Source organism: Dryobates pubescens, chromosome 15 (assembly GCF_014839835.1).
Source record: "Dryobates pubescens isolate bDryPub1 chromosome 15, bDryPub1.pri, whole genome shotgun sequence".
Taxonomy (NCBI): domain Eukaryota; kingdom Metazoa; phylum Chordata; class Aves; order Piciformes; family Picidae; genus Dryobates; species Dryobates pubescens.
In genome coordinates, this window is record NC_071626.1 from 11,017,230 (window position 1) to 11,038,537 (window position 21,308).

Sequence of the window (21,308 nt, forward strand, 5' to 3'; positions counted from 1 at the left end):
TGATACAGGCCAGGATGCTATTGGTCACCTTGGCCATCTGAATACAGTTCTCTCTCTCATGTTCAGCCAGCTGTCAGCCAGCACCCCCAGGTCCTTTTCAGCCAGGCAGCTTTCTAGCCAACCATCCCTGAGCCTGTAGCATTGCATGGGGTTATTGTGACCCAAGTGCAGAACCCATCATTTGGCCTTGTTAAACCTTGTTAAACAATATAACTGCTATGAATAATAGCAGCAGATTCAACTCAATCCATGGCACAATGTTTGAATGAAGTAATGACCCTTAAGAGATTAAATATTTTTCTGAAGCATCAGCAATTATCAAGAGCTGGCTGGTGCCAGGTTTACCAGGGCTTGGCATGAGGAGGGAGAAAGGGGTAGATTTGCTTTGCATTAGGTTGATCTGAGGAACTTCACTCATCAAATCACACAGTCCCTACTCTGTCCTCAGCTTCGTCTGCACAGGTTGACTTCTGCTCACAAAGTATTCCTTTTCTTTTTTGCTCTTGTCACTTTTTCGCTGGATTTTGGCAACCAAGGTAAAAGTTGAGAACCAGCATGACTTCCGGGACATGGCCAGCATAGTAGCCATGGCAAAAACCTACGCCACCACCGAGCCCTTCATCGACTCCAAGTACGACATCCGAATCCAGAAAATCGGCAGCAACTACAAGGCTTACATGTGAGTGTATGGCTGTGTGGGAGTGAGACGGGGAATTCATTCAAATTGTGGATGTGATTCAGTCACTGTCTGCTCTGGGCAGGAGTAGGAAGCTGACTTATTTTCCTTGAAGAATAGCCCTGCTGTTCTTCTCCCACCTCTGAACCTAGATGCCACATCCACCGATCATCTCCTCCATTACTCACTGTCCACTCGTTGTTTCTGGAAGGTAAATCTCTTGCTGTTTCTGAGATTCAGTTAGTTCCCATTATACCAACTGTGCTCTGCCATTACCTATAACCTCTCCTTCATGAAGGTCTCATCTTTCCCAGCAAAACCCTTCAGATACCAGTACCCTGCAGTGGGAACTGATCCCTCCTGCTTCCCACCTGGGGGAAACAAAAAAGTTTGAGCCAGCTGCAACTCATGAAGTCCTGTGGTGTCCAACCTGTAGCAATACCCCATCCTCTCCCCGGCTGGAGATCACAGCACTGCAGTCACACGAGGACATAAGGAACACACAGCACTGGGTGTGAGTGGCCTCAGCCTGGCCAGCGTGCCCGGTTTCTGTGGGCAATTTGCATGTGTGCTTCTTGAAGCATATTGAGGAGGAAAAGGAGGACAGACATTTCTGTGGGTGCCCCAAGGTTCCTCCCTGCCCCATGGGGTAGTGAAGGAGGCAGCATGAAAGAAACTTTCAACATTGGTATGTTTAAAAATCTTAGAAAGCGTTCAGCCAAACTTCAGTAATTGTCAAGCCCAATTAAAGATGTAACCACTTCAGTCAGCGAGACACCTGTTTCTTCTTACTGCAAACCAGTAGGTTGGAAAAGCCAAATAGCACAGCTTCTCCAGTAGCCACAAAATTCTGGACAAGTAGACAGCTCCAGCAGTACATTTTTCAGGTCAACAGGGAAAATTCATGTGTTACCTAACAGCTACCAGCCTGTGAGTTTTGGGTCCATGTTCACAATCTCTGGGCCATAATTAGCTATGTTTCTAGTGAAACAGTTAAATAAGATAACCAGGTGTACACAATCACATATTTTTCAATTATAGTTGCCTAAAATTCCTGGTTGGATTCCTAGCACAGAGATATTTATGTAAACTAGATAATGACTGAGTCACATTCTTCATAGGAAGGACCTGTGGGATGCTGAACTACTCCATGTGAACTCAGTGAGAGAAAAATTGGTTTAAATCTGATCAGGTCAACAATATCACAGTTGCCTAATATTATATTAACATCACAGGGAGTCTGGCTCAAATTGGCCAAAGGAAAGAAGGTTTAAAATATCAATTAAAATTCCCTGTTCCTGCCAACCTACCCAGGCTTGGCTCCAGAGCCTGCTCCCAGCCTGCCTCTAAGTGAAACAAAGCCCCGGTTAGCCTGAACATATCCTCTCCCTGTTTATTATTTGCACTCACTATGCACTCATGCAGATCAGAAATAATACCAGATGAATGAGGAAAGCAAGCATCACACCAAGAGCTAATCCCACTTGGGAGCAGAGCTGCGCAAACAATTGTTTACTAAATGAAAAATGTTTTCACATTAAAACAGCCATGAATGAGAAACACCTTAATGAGAAATGAAGCTTATTAGCAAAGAAAGCAAACAACAAAATCACCCAGTGACTTCATAACCCAGAAGGTTGGCTCATATTGAGAGAGCCATTTATGGATGTGAGTTTGGGACAGTCAGTCCCATCAGGGTTTCTTCCTTCTGTCCCAACACCCCACCGAATAAAAGGTTATTTCTATGGTACTACATTCAAGAACAGAGGTAAAAACACCTGAAATGTCAGAGCTCTCACTCTCAAATAGAAGACTCAAAATCATTAGTCATGCCTGCAAATCTCATCCTTAAAGGCAATTACAGCATCTGCAGTAGCATCATACTAACTGAATTGCTTTGATCTGCAAACCGTGGAATATACCCACTATTTTTGTACATTCACCCACACATATAGGCTTTAAAACCCTCCTTGCTTCTGAGAGAAGGCTGTGTATCAGAGTTCTCCAGAATGTGTTTACTTTGCACCAAGCATCTGCCAGAGGGAGGATACTGAAGGGTGACTCATGCATTCCTCCCCACCCCAGATGTTCAATGCACTTCCTTCCAGCCCATGACCCAAGGCTTGAGTTCAGTTTCCCATTGACTTAAGTGTAGTAACTCCAGATTTACAGTACTAACAAACACCTACTTAGCCCATGCCTTGGGCCAGTCTCAAAGCAGCAGATAAGCAGCATGTGATACATGCCTAAAATTCCACCAAATGTATCTGACTGTCATTGTAATACTGGTGAAGAGAAAACACAAATACTGTTCATGTGGCAGGGGAAATTTGGGCAGAAATTATGCTTCCACCCTCATTCCAGCTGGGGGTAAACAGAAGGATTTAGACTCAGGAAATGTTTGAATAAAGTCAGCAGCTGCTGACTTTCAGAGGTGGAATATTCCTTGCAACTAGCTCTCAGCCTTTCCCTTCTAGTCCCATGAGTGTGACTTACTGATCTTGTCACCTCAAATGCAGTTCACTGTGCTCTGCAGGGAATACAACATCAAATGTGTCCAAACTAGAGCTATTTTTACACTGAAATGGCCCAGCCTGGAAGATGGCGTGTATAGGACACTAGCAGATCATAGTCTACCACACTGGAACGGGCTGCCCAGAGAGGTTGCAAAGCCTTACTCTTTGGAGATTTTCAAACCTCACCTGGAAGCCTTCCTGTACAATCTGATCTAGGCAAACCTACTTTAGCAGGGGCATTGGACTAGATGATCCCCAAAGCACCCTTCCAACCCCTACTACTCTATGATTCTGTGATTTTTGTGCTAGTCTATCCACTCACGCTAAGCAAAGCTGAAGGTGTCTTGGTCACAGATCTGCTCAGTCAACTGATCTCTAAAAGCCAAAGGTCCTTTCCTTTAAGATACTGACTGTACACTCTTATGCCCTCCTGAGGTTTAGGGTGATTACTTTCATTTTCTAAGAGAAAGGTGATTGAAGCAGGGCACCCTTATGGAAAGGGGTTTGCCTGTGATGTCTCTTACCACTTCAGCTGAATTTGGTGGCACTCTTGACAGCTGAACTGCCCAAACATGCTTGAAAGACAGTGGTCTTGACAGAGGCTGTAGTATAGGAATTTGATGACTGGTTCAGGGGGCTTCATATGAAGCTTTTCCATTTAAAAACAGGAAAGTTCCCTAACAGGAAAGTTAGAGAGACATATGAGAGAGAGATTTTATATCTTATGCCCAATATTGGCTGGAGATGTGTAGGCATAAACAAAGTGAAACCAATCAGTCCAACATCTAAAGCAGAGCTTTCATTTTGAGATTGTTTTGCACTTCAAGTTTCCTTGCTGTAATTTGGTTTTCTTAGGGCCAACACAGCTGCTTACATTTGGTATGCCAGGTACATTTTCTAAACACTTAAATCTAATCATCTTGTCACTAATCAGACTCCAGAAGTTCCCGTCATTACTAATGGGATTGTGGATGCCATCTGCCACTGCAGGACAGTTTTCTGAACCTAAATGTTCATCAAGAGTGGTTCTTCCTATTGCCTCCTAGGAATTCCATGTCAAAATAGAAAGAGAGGTTGGGGGTCCAGCGCTGACCTTACAGACCATCAAAGGACACATAACAGTCAAAGTGGGGAGCAATAAGAAGACAAAAAATAATAGATACAAGCTTGAACATAGGTTTTACCTCAACTTGAGGAGAAACTTCTTTACAATGAGGGTGAGAGAGCACTGACGCAAGCTGTTTCAGTGGGGTTGTGAAGTCTCCTTCTCTGGAGACTTTCAAAACCCACCTGGAAGCATTCCTGTGCAGACTACCCTAAATGATCCTGGTTTGCAGGGGGGGTTGGATTCAATGATCTCTGGAGGTTCCTTCCAACCTCTAACATTCTGTGGTTCTGTGGTTCGCTCAGAGATCTACAGACATTTCAGCTCTCCTCTGCCTTATGTACTCACAGAGTTTGATGCATGCTCAAGATTCCCTGCAGGTTTCCCTCTCTGACTCCTCATTCAGTTTTTCCTAAGTCTGAACAGCATACCCTGTATGAAGTGTTGTTGAGGTAGGACATGGAAACATTTCTGTGAGGAAGAACCTCACCTCATCCCCTCCTGTACAAGCACTGAGTCAAGAATGAGGACTACAGTATAAGGGAGAATGGGGCAGGAGTATAATTTCACGTTGAGGTTACGTTTTGGGTTTGTTTTCCTAGGAGGACGTCCATCTCTGGAAACTGGAAGGCAAACACGGGTTCTGCGATGCTAGAGCAGATTGCAATGACAGAGAGGTAAGGAAGGGGATTTCTAGACAGTATCAGCTATTCTTGGGTTGGAAGGGAGGAACTGTATTTCAGACTTTGGTCAACTCAGAGAACTGGTAAGTGAGGTCTCCCAAGAGGCAGGATAAAAGGTTTTCAAAGATCAAGTGTTTCCTTAAAAAAATACTAAGGGCACAAAGGCAAACTGTCCTATTTTGGAAAACAGGCTGAAAGTACAGCTAGAGAACAACATTTCTAAATCATTACATCTTTAGTGAAGGTAACCACTGGAAAAAAAGACCAGCATGTGAAGGTGAAGCAGACCAGTACAAACCATGTAGGTATAAAATCAGAAAGGTCACAGCACAAAATAAGAAGTAACAAAAAGTTATTCTAAGTACATTACTAATGAGAGTCAGGAACAGAAAAGTGTTTTTCTTCTGCTCAACAGAGGGAAAAAAATCTGTCAGCTGAAGTGTTGAAAGCACTTTTTTGCTTTAGTCTCCCCAAAGTGGGCACTTTTGACTAATGTCTTTTCACTGCTGAATAGAGCAGAAGGGATTGCCTCATGCATCTTACAAAGCAAAGTTTGCAGGCGGTGTTTCTGTATATTCAGAGCACTGTGATATTGGCAAATGTTGCAACTCTGTGACGTTGTTGACTCATGGTAATGTATGCTTTGCTATAATGCCCAAACCCTGTTCTGCAGAACGGCTAGCAAGTCACTTGTTCTCCATTCTATTTAAGTAAATTATTCATAGATTTATAAAACCCCCAGATTCTGTGTAGACACTCGTCCCTCATGAATCTAAGGATGTTTCAGGTTATACCTCCAGTTTGTCAGGATCATGATTAATTGTAACTCTGTCCAGGTTTGGGCAACATGTTTGAAGAGAGATAGCAAGGAGCTGGAGAAAGTCCATATTTTGCTTCTTCCCACACACACTGTGTTCACACAAGTTGATCATTATATTGCCAAGTTATGGGGACTCTGGCTGGCTTCAAGGACATAAACTTGTCCAGAACAGATCTTTTCCCAGTCCCCGCAGGGGCTGCAAAATGTGTTTTCATGAGACTGTGGCCTTGCCTCCCCTCTCTGCATATTGTCATAGTCCTGCTTACTGATCTGCTCTTTGGAGATTATTATTTTTATTGAAATGGTCGGGACTGCAGTGAAGCTACACAGGAAATAAAACCAGGCCACCTCCTTCCCTCCTCATTTCCACAGCAGGGGGGGTATGGTGCCCCCTTAATATGCTTCTTGTCATTCTCTCTCCTCCTTCGACACCAGGGTAGCTAAGCTCACACCAGCTCACAGTACCATCCCAGGGTGGCTAGAGAAAAGGGCTGCAGCTTGTAGTTCTCCCTCTAAAAAAGTAGTGCCTTGTCCACATGATGTGACTGCCTGGGTAGGAGCAATGCCCAGAGGATAGAAGGGCAGCAGAATGCTGTAAAAGGATGGAACCAAAAGAGTAAATTGTAAAAACCAGGAGCCACTGGGTTACAGATCAGGGAGGGAGTAGCTACCCCTTGCTAAATTCTGCACTCACTTTCCAGTCATATTCCAGCCCAAATGTGCAGGACATCTTATCAGAGAAAGCTGCCTGCATAATGGAGGGCTTTCAGGCAAAGCCAATACAAACGCTAAGGGGCCAACACTACTGGGAGATTAAATGAGCTAAATATTTATAGCTTGGCTAACTGACAACCAACTGAAAATCTAATGTAAATACCAAGGAGGGAAAGAAACATTTTAAGGTGGCTTTGAGGGCAGGATTGAAACAATCTGAAATGGAAGGAAACTTTAGGCAAGGTCCTTTTTTTCCCTGCTCCATCTCCTATGCAAGAGATGGAGGCAATGATGCAGCAAAGAATACAAGGTATGCCTTGTGATGAAAAGGGCTCCTGAATCTCTTTGTGCTCCTACAGAGAGCAGGACAAGTGGCTCTGTTTGGTGAACTACCCAACGATAGCTAATTCTAGGCCATGCTTCTGTGGTTTCTGCAGGTACAGACTCTGGGCGGATGCCTGCGCAGAAATGTTTGGAGGTCTTGACATCTGCGCTGTCAAAGCTGTCCACAGTAAAGATGGAAAAGACTATATCATTGAGGTGAGAGCATGGGGAACCTGAGTGCAAATCTCTTTTGGGAAGTGCAAACACACTCCCTCACAGTTCACGTGTACCAATGTGCTTGCTTAGCCCTGTGTGCACGGTCCAGCAGTCCCCGCTGTTCCGTGCCCCTCTGTATGTATCCTCCAAGCTGTGGCCTACTGAAATTCAAAATTCAATCTAGAGTCTCAGCTAAACTGGCCTATACGCAGCAAAGTGTCAGGGTTGAAGTGACCTCATTTTTCAATGTGAACTGTGACAGGAAATCATAGAATCATAGAATGGCTTGAGTTGGAAGGGATCTTAAAGATCATCTAGTCTCAACCTCTCTGCTGTGGGCAGGGACACCTCCCACTAGACTAAGCTGCTCAAAGCCTCATCAAGCCTGGTCTTAAAATACTTCCACAACTTCTCTGGGCAAGCCTTTTCCATGTCTCACCACCACAGTAAAGAGCTAATGTCCAATTTAAATCTACCCCGCTCTAGTTTAAAACCATTGTCCCTTGTCCTGTCACCACAGGCCTTTGTAAATAATCCCTCTCCAGCTTTCCTATATGCCCCATTCAGGTACTGGAAAGCTGCTATAAGGTCTCACTGAAGCCTTCTCTTCTCCAGGCTGAAGAGACCAAACTCCCTCAGCTTGCCCTCATAGGAAAGGTCTTCATTTGATCAGAGCTACCTGATCAAATGAAGAGCCACAGACTGCTTTGCCACACCAGATTTCCAGCTGATAAATCCCCATAGTACAGAACCTTACTATCATGGGACAGGTGTGAAGCCACCTCCTTATCAAGCACAAAACAACCTGCAAGTGTCACTGCCAGCATTCAAAATAAATAAATCCTGTCTGCATCTAATTTAAAAGAGTGAAATGAATAGTGAGTGTAACAAAAAAGTCCATAAGTAGCAGGAACAATTTAATTTAGGAAAAAAACAAAACAATCAAACAAGCAGGTGTATTTCCTAAAATCTTTTGCCCAATAAATATTTGCTACAATAACAGACCAGCAAGACAAAGCACCACAGAATTATTATGGGCATTGTGGACTACCAACTTCTGTGTTCAGAGCTGGACACTGTGGCTCTGAGAGCTCAATATGCTCTTTGCCAGGCCAGAAGGCAGACGTGGGAGTGGGTAAATAGCACACTCAGGTCACTCTAACAGGGCAGAGAAGAAAAAAATCTGGCCAGAAAATCAAAGTGGAAATTTAAGAGACACTCTAGGGGAGAGAAAATCTGGCAAATAAGCAAGTGTCTCTGTCACTATTTGACTCAAGGAGACACAGCATCTGACCTGCTGTAAACTCCACCAGCACAGACAAGCTGAGGAAGATGAGCAGAAGCAGCCTACGGCTTCATGCAGAGGTGCTGACACACTGGAAAGCTATGTGTGGGAGAGCAGTCCCACCCGCTGAGGGTTGGGACGCTGATGAGAACCACATGAGCCCTTCAGTGACTGCTCATTCCTGCATTATGTATCTGTTCTCCTGGGAACAGTGACCTGTCAAAGTCCATGTGATCTAAGTGTGCTTGCCAGCAGTATTGGGGATCCTCTGTGTTTGCTGCAGTAATGGGGCCACAGCTGATGGTTGTGTTTCTATATGCAATTCTTCAGCACCTAGACGAGCATCTCCCAGAGCAGACTTGTCTCCCTTGCAGCACACCTTTATATCTCTATGCACATGTAGCTGAGAAAGGATGAGCAGGAAAGAAGTCTTGCTAGAGATGACTGTAAGGACATTTGGATCATGTCTCTACATGGTCAGACATGAGATGTGGTTTTCATATCCCTGCCTCTATTCTTGCACATAAGCCTATGTACGTGCACATATGGCTTATTCTGTGCTTAAGGGTTTTATGCCTCTGTCTAGGTATACCTCTGGGTTTTCACATCTGCCCCTGTGTGTGACTAACTGGATGAAAAGCACAACCAGACGCTAAAAGCCATCATCAGCTTGCACACAGAGAGAGATTCATGCTAATACTCTCCAAGACTAAGATAAAAAGCAATGGAACTAACATGACACAAATCAGAACAAACACAACTTCAGATGGGTCATGCTGAATTATCCCATTGGAGAACCTGATTGAGCAGGCCTGTTGTACCAACATCGAGCAGGCATTCAAATGCCAGGCTGAGAGAGATTGTTGGGAAATTAGTATAGTGGTGCAATAAAAAGAGCAGAACAAAGGCCACCAGGCACCTTTTCTACTTTATGCAGATCTGAGAGAGATGCTGACAAGTAATTAATTGCCTCCAGCCTACTTCCCGGGGTACTTTTCTTGGTCTGAAACTGATCCTTTATTTTGCTTTTTCTTTTGATTCTGGGAGAAAAAGAGTTATGTGACAGTGAGACAGTTGTATTTTTCTTGGTAAGAAGGAGCAGTGTGCTTTGACATTTTACAAGAAAGCACGCCTAACTGCGCTGAACAAATAAGGAATTTGCACAATGCAGTTGCAGGCAGCAATTAATTTTCACAGTGCACAGCAGTTCTCTAGGAAAGATCTGCAGAGGTAGTGATGGGCAGTTCTATGAATTGACATTCATCACAGTGGTTTGCTGCAAACAGAATCAGATTAAGACAGATGAGTTATCAACACAGCACAAGAGTAATCTTGCACCCATGGTATTTGCTGTTACTTGAGCTTCCCCCTTTTTTTTCTCCCATGGCAAACAATAAACCATAGTAGGTTACTGCCGTTCAAAGCACTAGCACACTTACATATCATTGTCATGGCTCATACTGAAAACTTCTAAGAAAGGTATAGATTTCTTCAGCGTTTCATTCTATTAAGACAGCTGCAAATTTAATAGTAAACGCTGGTACTTTTTCCCCTCCCTCTGCTTTAAAGCAAGTTCAGTACCACTGTGAGCTGCCAGATTCTCAAAAGAGCTCAGCAGTGTGTATGGTTTAATAATCTCTCTGTTCTCTCATTTATTTTTTTTTTTAGTCTAACCCTTTTCTATATCTCTGCTATGATGACAAATATGGAGCTAGTAAAGGGCAAGTAAAATGATCCATGTGATTTATGCTTGCTTCTGGATCAGCTAAGCCCTACCTGCCATACAGCTAAGCTGCATTACAAGACATAATCCTTGTGGCTCTGCAAGAAGCCTTGCCCATTCCTGCTTTGCTGTCATATCATTTCTTTTGATATGTCTAATCATCTGGTTCCTTCCTTCCTTCCTTCCCTAAAAATCACCTAACACTCCACTCTCACACATCAGAGCATGGAATAACAAGTCCAGCTTTCAGGCCTCAGTGTCAGATAGGCACGGGAGGAGGACTGAGATGGGGTTTTCCTGAAGCTTTTCTCAGTCTGGTCACTTTCCGCTCCTTCCTCGAACACCTTATCAGGCAACAGCAGCTGCATCAGAAGCAGCCACTGACCTTGGGCAGCTACAAAGGCTGGGTCCATATGTGCTGACGTCCTTTTGTCTTACCCAGCTGTTCTGTGATCTCCCCAGGAAGAGATGAGGGCAATCTGTCTGTGATTCACATACTCCTCTCAGTTGTTTCATTTATTTCAGAATTAACATCCAGTTCCAGTTCCATCCTCCCCCTTTCCTGGAGGACAAAGTGACCTCTCATGCTCCTTTTCAGTGTCATTTTGCCCACAGAAATCACTGCCGTGTTCAAATGCCTTCCCTTATGTATGTGATTGTTCATTCTCATATTTGCAATCTCTCGCAGCTCACATTCTCCAGACAGCATCTAAACAGCAGGGTAGCAGGTACTCTCATCCCTGGTGCACCTTCACTGGTGGCACCTGTTCTAGGGTTCATTCCCCCTTTGTTTGATAAAACAGCATCTTCCCCTTCCTCTCCAGCCACTGCTGCCACAGAAATAAGGGAAAACAACTCTTAAGACTGGAAAATGAGAGGTTCGAGGTGTTTTGACCTGTTGAGCTGTACCTCAGTTACTCACCGGGCGGGTGATGGAGTCAGGAGCTAGCCTTGGCTGGCCACCCTGTTAGCAGAGTAATGGCATCCTCTAGTGGTCAGACCCATCCCTCACAGGGATGCAGAGCTGCAGGGAGCTCGGAGACCTCTTTTCCCAACCGTGAACTGGAATTGCTAAATGAAATGAGAATGCTTTTAAGGTGGGAGAGGAGGGAAGGCAAGCTTGTGCAGGAACCTGCTGAAGGGCTCCTGGATGCGTCTGGCTACTGAGACGCAGACGGGAACTGGTTGTTCCCTGAGACTGCTGGGAACATCACCTTTCCTCACCTTGTTTTTCAAAAGATAAACAGCAAAGTGGGCAGTGAAATGAAAAGCCACATTGTCTATTTAGCTAAGCACTACCATCTAATTTTCTGAGCCTTTCACCTCCTGGGTCAAACAGGCCATGGCTATAAACACCAACTCACTCTTCATGCCAACCCCAGTTAAAACTCCCTCGGCAGCTTCTCTAGCATTCATAAGAGATGCCCATAGACATTAATCCAATTTCCTGCCAGAAAGAGCAAGAACATAAACTCAGTGAACTCCTCCCACTGATTCCCTCTACTCTAAAATAAAAGGGTGCAAAACTTTCCATTTCACTCCAAGACTGGACTCCCGCAGCCTTGCCAGGGTGGAGTGAGCTTCCTATTGTTATCTGAGCGTGAGTCAGTGCCTTTCTTGAGCAATGCAACCTTTAACTCTGCATTTCCAGCGGGGGGTTAATGTTTGGTTTAAAAATAAAAGTAAAATAAAATAAACTCTTCCAATCCTGATATTTTGGTACAATTATGTTTACTCCATCTGAATCTCAACCTCATCATAGCACACTTCTTCCTGTGGGATTTAGCTAATGTTTGCAAAGCATTTGATTTATGATGAACTGTTGAAAACTATGTTTAGGGCTGCTATGCAGCTGAGGGTCTGCTGTGTTTTCATTGTTATTGTTGTTGTTGTAGCATCATTTCTTACCTCAAAGACCCCTTGACAGTTTCCTTCCTACATCCACACAGTCTTGCTTCCCGGCAACTGCTTAGGAAGAAGTTGTATCACAACAATGATTAAGAAGGCAAACAGCGAATGAGTTTACTTTCCTGCATTGGATGCTGTTGTTTCAGTGATATCCTATTCATTACACATGTATGCTGTTTATTTCCCCTATTGGGGTGCAGTGCTTTGCACTAATTAATACCAAATGTCTCCCAGTTTCATGCAGACCCTGTTGCTCACATCTCCTCAGGCTTCCCTTCTCCTGTGACTCTTTCTGCTGTAAGACAGTGCCAGATAGATCTCATCCACAAGAAGCATCTGTACGTGTGAAGGACATGAGAAGAAGCAAGTTTCTGTTTAACTGATTTTGAAAGCCTCTAGTCACCATAAGTCTTGGCTAGGCTTCCAAACTATGAAGAGAAGGAAGATGGAGAGTGGGGGAAGTACATGCCATTTACAACAACAACAAAACCAAAAACTAAGCAAAATCTCACACCTAGGAAAGTCAAGCATGTTTCAGCATGGAGGGGACTGGTGACAAAGTGTGGACAGTGTTGAGGAGACATAAAGGAAGTTGGTGTAAGAGATGAGTTGAAACAGGCATCTGCCACCATGAAATCTCCTAATAACTATTGGGTTTCCCTCCTCTGGCAGGTGATGGACAGCTCCATGCCCCTTATTGGAGAGCATGTGGAAGAGGATAGACAGCTTATAGCTGATTTGGTTGTTTCCAAGATGACTCAACTTGCCATCACTGCTGGATCTACGTTGTCACCACTGCGGCCTTGGGTATGAGCAAAGAGAGACCTTATGGTCAAGTTGTTTTGCTGAAATCTTTTTCCTCTCTCCCTCCTCCCTGTGGGTGTCAAATACCTCAGAGACCTGAACAGACTCTCATAGACCCTTTGAAGTGGATGCCCCTAAGAAACTCGTCTCTCTCCCTTTCTGTGCTTCCATATAACTGTAGCATCACACTGGTAGGTAGTGTTTGCTATGCGTCTAGACATTATGGCTTGCTAAATTCATAGATATGTATTGAAGACAGCCATTTTTAGAAGTGCTTGTAATGACCAACCTCATCCCTCAGGATAGGTTCCATTCCAGTTTTTGCATTTTGCATGATTAAAATCCATGCTTCCCAAAATGGAAAGTGGGAATCTCCACCAAGAGTTGCTCTGTTCCTTACTGCAGCCTTTCTTCTTTGGAGATGCCCTCCACTCCTTACATCAGGATACTAAACCAATGCTAAATTGTTAAGAATATGTCTTTTTTGCATTTAAACTGACCCCTTGGTGCTTTTCATGTACATTTTGAGTATCAAATTCATCTAACCTTATTGTTGTATTTCCCAGTGGCAGTTCTACATGAATGAAACCCACCAGAACATAATTTGTGTCTCCAGGTTTATGTGCTACTTCTCTTTCCGTATCTAGCAGGAACCAAGCATGAAGTTTTGAGGACAAGAAACCTGTGTAAAAGAAAAGACAGGAGGGAAAACAGACTGAGGGATGACACTCACTGCAATGCAGGGAATAGTTTCCATTTCCACTTGAGACAAAAAAAAATTAGGATAAAGCACCTCACAACTCTCTACCTTTGTCATATGACAGCCCATTCCTGCTAAACCAGATCCCTGGCATGAGGGGTATTCAGGGTAACTCCAAGTTTTACATAGAGTGTGGGGGTAAACATTTAATAGGCACTAAGAATGTTTTGAGGCAGGGAAAGCAAAACAGAAGGGACAGAATTTACTCTGGCCAAAGTGGAATCAACAACTGCCATCTGAAATAACCAACATATAGAGTGCATAAACTGAGAGCAAAGGGGAAGGCAACAAAAACTGAGAACGTGGACAGATACATCTGTTTTCTATGCCTAAGAGAGCTGTTAGCCATTGGAATGGGCTGGCCAGGGAGGTGGTGGAGTCACCGTCCCTGGAGGTGTTCAAGAGGGGATTGGACGTGGCACTTGGTGCCATGGTTTAGTCATGAGGTCTGTGGTGACAGGTTGGACTTGATGATCTTTGAGGTCTCTTCCAACCTTGGTGATTCTGTGAAAAATATCTTCCAAATTTGGAAATCTGGCACTTAAGAAGACCTTTATGCACCATCCTGTGAATAATAAAAAGAAATGTAAAAAGGATACAAATTGATTTTGACGAGCAGATAGAGGGAGGAATGAAACAAACTCTTTGAGCTCATCAGAAGATGGAGCCCTGATAAAGAATTGGTGGCCTCTATGGATCATTCAAAGTTAAGGGAGAAAGGAAGACAACAAAGATAGTGTTGTGATTTGTAGCGGGTTGAAACTCCCACCCCACCCCCCCAACATGATTCTAGTAAATGTAATTGCTGAAAGTGAGTAACTTCTTAAACTGGATATAGTATTTCTCAATTGAAAAGATGGGAGAGACCAAACCCAAAGTTTAAATCAGTAGAAAAATGTAGACAAGTAATCGTGGGCCTTGGTGAATTATCTCAGACAATACTATAAGAATAATAAGACTGACAACCAGAACCACTACTTAAGAGCATCTAGCACTTTATTTTTTCCTTCAAATACAAATGTCCCATTCATTTCCTTTGGATTCTTTCCCCTCATTTCTTTGAGAATTATTTCATAGGGGTAGACAACAAGCAATGAGTCAAAATAATGTAGCTAGATTTTCAAAAAGCCTTAGGCAAGGTAACAGATGATCTATCAAGGAGAGCAAGCAGGCGAGGGACCGAATGTTTCATTGTGGAACAGAAGCTGTCCTCTGATGAAAACATAACTATGAGAGACTTTAATTCTTGCAAACCATTAGTAGAGAGGATACTCATAGTATACTAAGACAGTTCGTGTTGATAATTGGGTTGGCTGAGCCCAAGACAGGATGTCACTGACAAACTTGCCTTCACACCTGCAATGTTAAATCTGGTTTCATGGTTACAGCTGCAGTGATCCCCTTGCCTCTCTGCCCCAACTCCATTCTTTCCCTCTAGTTTCCTTTCAAAGGCAGAAGACCTTGGACTGACCTTTACCCCTTCTTCTCTGAGAAGCCTTGGTTGGCTTTAGACAAAGGCCAGAGAGGTGAATGTGAGATCTGATTTCTGTTCTTTGGCTGATCTAATCAGGATGTCTCAAAGCATTAGAACAGTACATTTCCACCAAGAGCAAGCCAAGATTTAGTGTCCCAAGCAAAATGCACCACTTGAAGCCATGGATGGAAAATTCCCAGATGTTCCTCCTTGTCCCTTTGCAAGTCCTAGAAAAATAGTGTAAAATACAGGCTGGTAACCTCATCGCATTCATATTAGTCAGTAAAAACTCATTTCAGTGCTTCCAACTATGAAACATTTTTTCCCATTTCCAGAATCACTTAGCTCATTCTCCTGACCTTCCAGAAGCCTTGAAGCCCCTTTTTATCATTGTGCTCTCCATATAAATAATCCAGCAAGTACCAGCCTATCTGTCTCCAGCTTCCCCTGCTTTCATAAACAATTTTGTGCAATAGGTTTACTCAGACTTTTGTTAACTTTGTACCAGCTCTTTGTGCAACAGTTCTGTGTTGCTTAATCTGTTTATTAAAATAGCTGTCAAAAAGAATAAACTGTGAAAGAGAAGAAAGTGCATATGGCACCAACTTATTTGCACTAGTCAGGACCAAGGATGGCAGTGAAGAACATCTCACAGAACTATGTGTGTTAAGTCAACCACAACAGCAAATGAAACTCCATATAGAAGACTGAAAGGTAAGCTAAGCTGAGGATAGAGAGAGGGAGAACATAAACAAGATGTAGACCTTGCCAGTGGCACTAACCATTCCCCTTGAGAAAGACTGTTGCATGCAGGCTAATGAAAACCATTGCTCAGCCTATGGCTGTATTGGTGAAAGAAGCAAGAAATTAGGATACAGGAGAAATGAGCTGGTGATATATACAGAAAACCCAGATACTGCTTTGTCTGGAATAATGTAAGCAGAACTGCCTCTGGCATCTGCAGAAGGAATCACAAAGCTGGGAAAGAGAAGTGGGCGATGAAAACAGGGGCCTGGAAACATTCCCATGGAGGGACCAAAGGGATTCAGTCTCTTGGCTTTCAAAAGGAGGTGAATGAGAGAGAGGGCAGTAAAGGTTTGCAAAATAATGATCTAGTAGGAGCAGGTTGTGAGAACTATCCTCAAAACTCAGAGCAAAGCAATGGACTTAAGAAATGGGAAAGGCAGTGAGTCTGAGAGCTGAGCAAACCTCGAAGGGTCTGGGTGCAAACATCAAAACAAAACATGTGGAAATGTTGCAAAGATTTTGTGGAGCAGATAATATATTTCCTGCTTCAGGGCTGAAGCTGGCCCTTGCTTATTAGCAATCAAGAGGAGATCCCTTAGGGCAAAGAGATGATTGCTCCAAAGATGTTTCCATGCTTCATTCCTCCTTCCTTTGACACATCTGGTGCTGGCAACTGTCCAAAATAGAAGATGGGACTAAGAGACCCCCTCAGGCCTTACACATTTGGTAATTCCTGATAGCCTAAAACCATTCTAAACTGTAACTTCATTGTTATTCCCTGTGAGGAAACAACTTCTGTGCACTTTATTACTCAGCTCTCCGTTTTAGTCCCATGAGATTTTACCAGCCAGATGCTGCCTCTCTGTGTGTGTGTATTTAAGGAACACTTCATGACTCCATAGTTCCTGTATTACCTCAGGGTTTCTCTTTGGGGACTCTGTATTAACTGCAATGGCTTTCTTTTCCTCTAGCCTCCCCAGGTTCAGCCTGCGTCAATGAAATCTCAGTCTGGACCACAGCTTGGACAACTGTCCCAACCACGGCCTCCTCCCCAAGGTACAGTTCTTTGGATCCTATGTCAGTATCAACTGTGAGATCTATCAGTTTGCCTTTAAATAAAAGGTTACACTAATGTTCCAATTCACTGACAAGCAAATTCAGCGTGCTGTTAAAGCAGCAGCTCAGAAAGTGGGATGAAAAATTGATACAGATCCTTCTGATATTGCTGGTAGAACTTGGCTCCACAAAATGAGGACACTTGAATCATAGAATCAACCAGCTTGGAAAAGATCTCAGAGATCATCAAGTCCAACCTATTACCTAATACCCAATGCCTCCTGACAACTAAACCATAGCTTCAAGTGCCACATCCAATCTTCTTTTGAACACCTCCAGGGATGGTGATTCCACCAGCACCCTGGTCAGCCCATTCCACTGGCCAATTACTCTTTCAGTGAAGAACTTTCTCCTCACCTCAAGCCTAAACTTCCCCTGGCACAGCTTGAGACTATGTCCTCTTGTTCTGCCACTGGTTGTCTGGGAGGAGAGACCAACCCCCACCTGTCTACAACCTCCTTTCAGGTAGTTGTAGAGAGCAATAAGGTCTCCTTACACCTACCTGAACTGGTATTGGTGAAGGATTCTGGGCACGGAGAGCATTTGTGTTTGCACAAAGCTGTGCACAAGAGTTAAGAAGAGATGGGATGATACTAGTGCTGTCAGGCCTAGAACAGACACCAAGGTGATCATTGACCCATCTGTCCAAGTGTTCCCTAGTCATCAAGAGCACACACCCAGCTCCTGCTGACAGCAGAAACCAGTGTGACTCATGTGGCTTGGTCAGAACACCAGCTTTGGTTTGTTGCTCCAATTTACACTGAAGCAATGAAACACAGGGCTGCCCCACGGGTACCCAGACTACATCAACTGCTCAATTCAAGTAACCAATTAGACCTTTTTTGTCATCTTTGTCCCTTCCTTTCTCCATGCCAATCTCTTACCAAATTAACACTCATCTTTAATTATCTTTCCCTTGTTGGTCATGGGTTTGCTTAACCAAAATACAGTCTTCCTTAAAAGTGGCTATTGTAAGCTTGGTGTTGCATGGTATAACCGATATGAACCATTGTCCTTACAGGATACTACATCCCATTTGTCTCCTCTACTCTCCTTCAAGTCTCTCAAGTTTTTTCTCACATAACTCCCCCTTCACTACCTGTGAAACCCAGCCAGCCCTCACAATACTATCTGTAACTTTTGTCAGCTTCTCACACTGCTACCTGTCATGTTCAAAAACTTCTCATGTTACATCCCATTGTTTTCCACATGCTCTTCAGTTTTCAGAGTCTGCTACCAATATGGCTGAAGCCACCTGCTGATACTGCTGGAACAGATGCATGGATAGTGATAGGTTGTATAGAGTCACATCAAACTCCTGGGCCTATGGAGAGACTGCTGATCTAAACCAGCAGATTCAGCTTTCATTTTCTGCAGAGCTGGTTCTCCAGTGACCCTTCCTTTCCAATGCAGGAAGTGCTTGCCAAGGGTAAGAAATATTAGTTACATAGAAGAGTACAGCACACTGAAGTGACTCCCTTTAGGGAGGGTGGCAGATCTTTTGTACTCAAGGAGGTAGAGAAATGGACAACTGTAGAGAGGTAGGCATAACACCAATTTTAGGCTTGTAAGAGAGGTTTTCCATTATCCTTCTGCATGAAGCTACTCTGAAGAGTCTCTCCCCTTAGCAAAACCCACTCTTCCTTGCTTGTTGTCCACCACATGCACTTCCTCATGCTTACGTCAATGTGTCCTTTCAGGTGGACCACGCCAGCCCCAGGGATCTCAGCCTCCAAGAACAAATGCACCTCCACAGCAGCGGCTCTCTCCTCAAGGACAGCAGCCCCAGAGTCCCCAGTCCACTTCACCTCAGCAGCAAAGGTCCCCTGGATCTCCGCAGCAAGTCCGGTCAGCAGCTGGGTCCTCACCAGTCCAAGCGTCCAAGGCAGGCATTTTCCCTCCACAGCAACCTAGACCTCCTGCTCAAGGCCGAGCTCCTAACCAGCCAAGCCCCACTGAAACATCCAAGCAGCAAGCCACCCCACACCCACATCTGAAGTAGGTGCTCTATTAAACCACTGATATCTGTGGATATGAGAATAAGGCTATCCAAAAAGTTCCCTGAGCTAGCATGAAGAGCATCTCACCTGTTGTCAGGCAGTAGCTCCCAGAAACAAAGGCCTGGACAGCTGTGGGCAACTTCAGTGGTATACACGTCTAGGCATAACAGGCCAACACTGAACTGTTGTCAGGAAGAACAAGTTGTACTCTTTTCCATGTGCTCGTTATTAATTGTATGGTCTACCCCAGGCATAGCAACACAACCACTACCTTCCCAGCAGCATGTGTACTCCAGCAGGTTATTGACCAGAAAGTTCAACAAGAGTTATTCCTTCATGTTCCCTGAATGCAAAAGCCACACAAGGTTCTTTAATGGCCATTTTTTGCAATTAGTAGCAAAATGGCACAGGGGCCCAATGCCTAGTGAAAGTGGCACTATTCATGTATGCAACATTCCAGACGGTGACTATGTTTATGCTCTCCACCACTGAACTGCTGTGAATTTTTTGTAGGAACCTTTCCTGCCACCCTTCATGGAGCATATCTGTCTGGCACCATGGCAGGAAAGATTGGCTAAAAAATGTTCGGTGCTGACACAAGAGCAAAGTGGTATGAGTAGTCCAGAAAAAATGATAGGCTAGGAACCAAAAGGCAGTTTCTCAACAGAAGAGGAATAATGTTCTGGAGCAGGCTATCAGTAATGATGTCTGCATTAGCAAGGCAAACCAAGAGCAGTGTACTTAAGGATCAAACTGTTAGTTGTAAGTATTTTAATTCAGAGTCTGTTTTTGTGCTGAATACCTATTACTGATCGGGAGAAACCATTTGGGGACAAAGCATGGTAAAAAGGAAAAATGCTTCAAAAGCATAGTCCTAATCTGAACTTAAAACACTAATAGATAGGAATCTAATGGGAGCAGTGCAGTCAACCAAAAGACCTGCATAACACAGCTGACAGTAAGGACAGACATGCCAGGGAGAGCAAGCAACTGCACACATTGCAGGCAACCAACTTGCTGAACCTCTCATGCTGCCACATCTGAAAAGACAGGACCATCATTCACGGCACTGATGATGAGAGACAGCTGGCCCTTGGTATGAATCCATTCTTCTGTAGGAGTAGTGAAATGACTTAATTGTTCCTCACAACAGCATCACCTAACAGCAGTTGCATACTTTTAGTCAGATGTTTTCATACACACTTCCTAGTCTGCACTGTGATATTGGAGCCACCTACCCATGCCCCATCCTCATCCACCCCCACGGCCTTCCCCCAGTCCAGGATGTCTTAGCATACGGAGATTCTCCTTGCTAACCTTGGCTTTTATCCTTGAATTTGTTTGTGTGATGGAACACAAAGCATCAGCAACCAGCTTTGAACTGCCGCCTTCTCCTGCTGAGCCTGACCTCTGTTTTCCATTTCAGCAAATCGCAGTCCCTGACAAACACATTCAGCATATCTGAGTCAACTCAGCGGGGAAATGCCAACGAGGACGAAGCAAAAGCTGAGACTATCCGCAACCTGAGGAAATCATTCGCTAGCCTGTTTTCCGATTAACAGCCCTGCAGCTGGATCTGTGCTTTTGCCAGGCCTCACTCTTCCTAGCAACATAACTGATGTCATCCTGGAATACTCCCAGTGATACCCACTGATTTACAATTAACACCTGGGTAAAGGGAATTTGGAAAATTATAGTTGTTTTAATACAAAGAAAATATTCTAGTAACAGTCTGAAAACTGACTGTATTAAAGTGGCACTATTTCCATTGGGTTTTGTGCATAATCGGAATCACATCTATTCAAATGACTGAGTTGTAAAGTAAATTTTACTCTTGCTAACCCCTGTGGAGTCAACAGTTACAACAGTGTAAAATAGAATCCATTTTGATCTGTAGATAGTCAATACAACTGCTAACTTCTAATTACTGATTCCTCATTGAGACTGAGCTAAAAAATATATATAGGTTTGTTTCAGAAACACATGTGCAAAGACAGAGTGAAGAGTAAGTATTCAGTGACTGATAAACTGAGCATGTTTGAGCATGGAAACACAGTGAACTCTGGAACTTCATGATACCAACTTTGTAAGAAGTCACTTTTCAGAGCAAAACTACATTCAAAGTAAATGCAGTACCGGGCATTAGCAAGCACCAAAGATCACATGAGCAGGTCATCCAGATGGACTGACAGTTTATTCCAGATCACTCTGCTCATAGCAGATAAAACATCCCATTTCATGCCTTGTATTTATGTCCCTTGCACATGATTCCTGAGTTCTGAGAGGAAAATGTCATGTTCTAACCCTGTAGCCTTAGCTCAAAAATAACCTGAGAAATGAACCTTCCACACAAAAAAATCCAACTTATTCCCCTGCCCTTGGAAACACCAAAGTTCATGTTCATGGTTCACACAAATTCCAGATAAACCCCAGCTAA

The 21,308-nt window shown here is 43.8% G+C and overlaps 1 protein-coding gene across 2 annotated transcripts in view; it reads left to right on the plus strand.

Moving 5' to 3' along the window:
* The window catches only part of SYN3 (synapsin III), a 196,851-nt gene extending 175,543 nt beyond the window's left edge, over positions 1-21,308 (plus strand). For both annotated transcript variants that reach the window (XM_054167914.1, XM_054167915.1), the window contains 7 exons: positions 537-679; positions 4,900-4,974; positions 6,952-7,054; positions 12,643-12,777; positions 16,727-16,811; positions 18,572-18,869; positions 20,298-21,308. In XM_054167914.1, the coding sequence (XP_054023889.1) occupies positions 537-679; positions 4,900-4,974; positions 6,952-7,054; positions 12,643-12,777; positions 16,727-16,811; positions 18,572-18,869; positions 20,298-20,430 (972 nt within the window). In that variant the 3' untranslated portion in view covers positions 20,431-21,308. The remainder of the gene's footprint in view (positions 1-536; positions 680-4,899; positions 4,975-6,951; positions 7,055-12,642; positions 12,778-16,726; positions 16,812-18,571; positions 18,870-20,297) is intronic.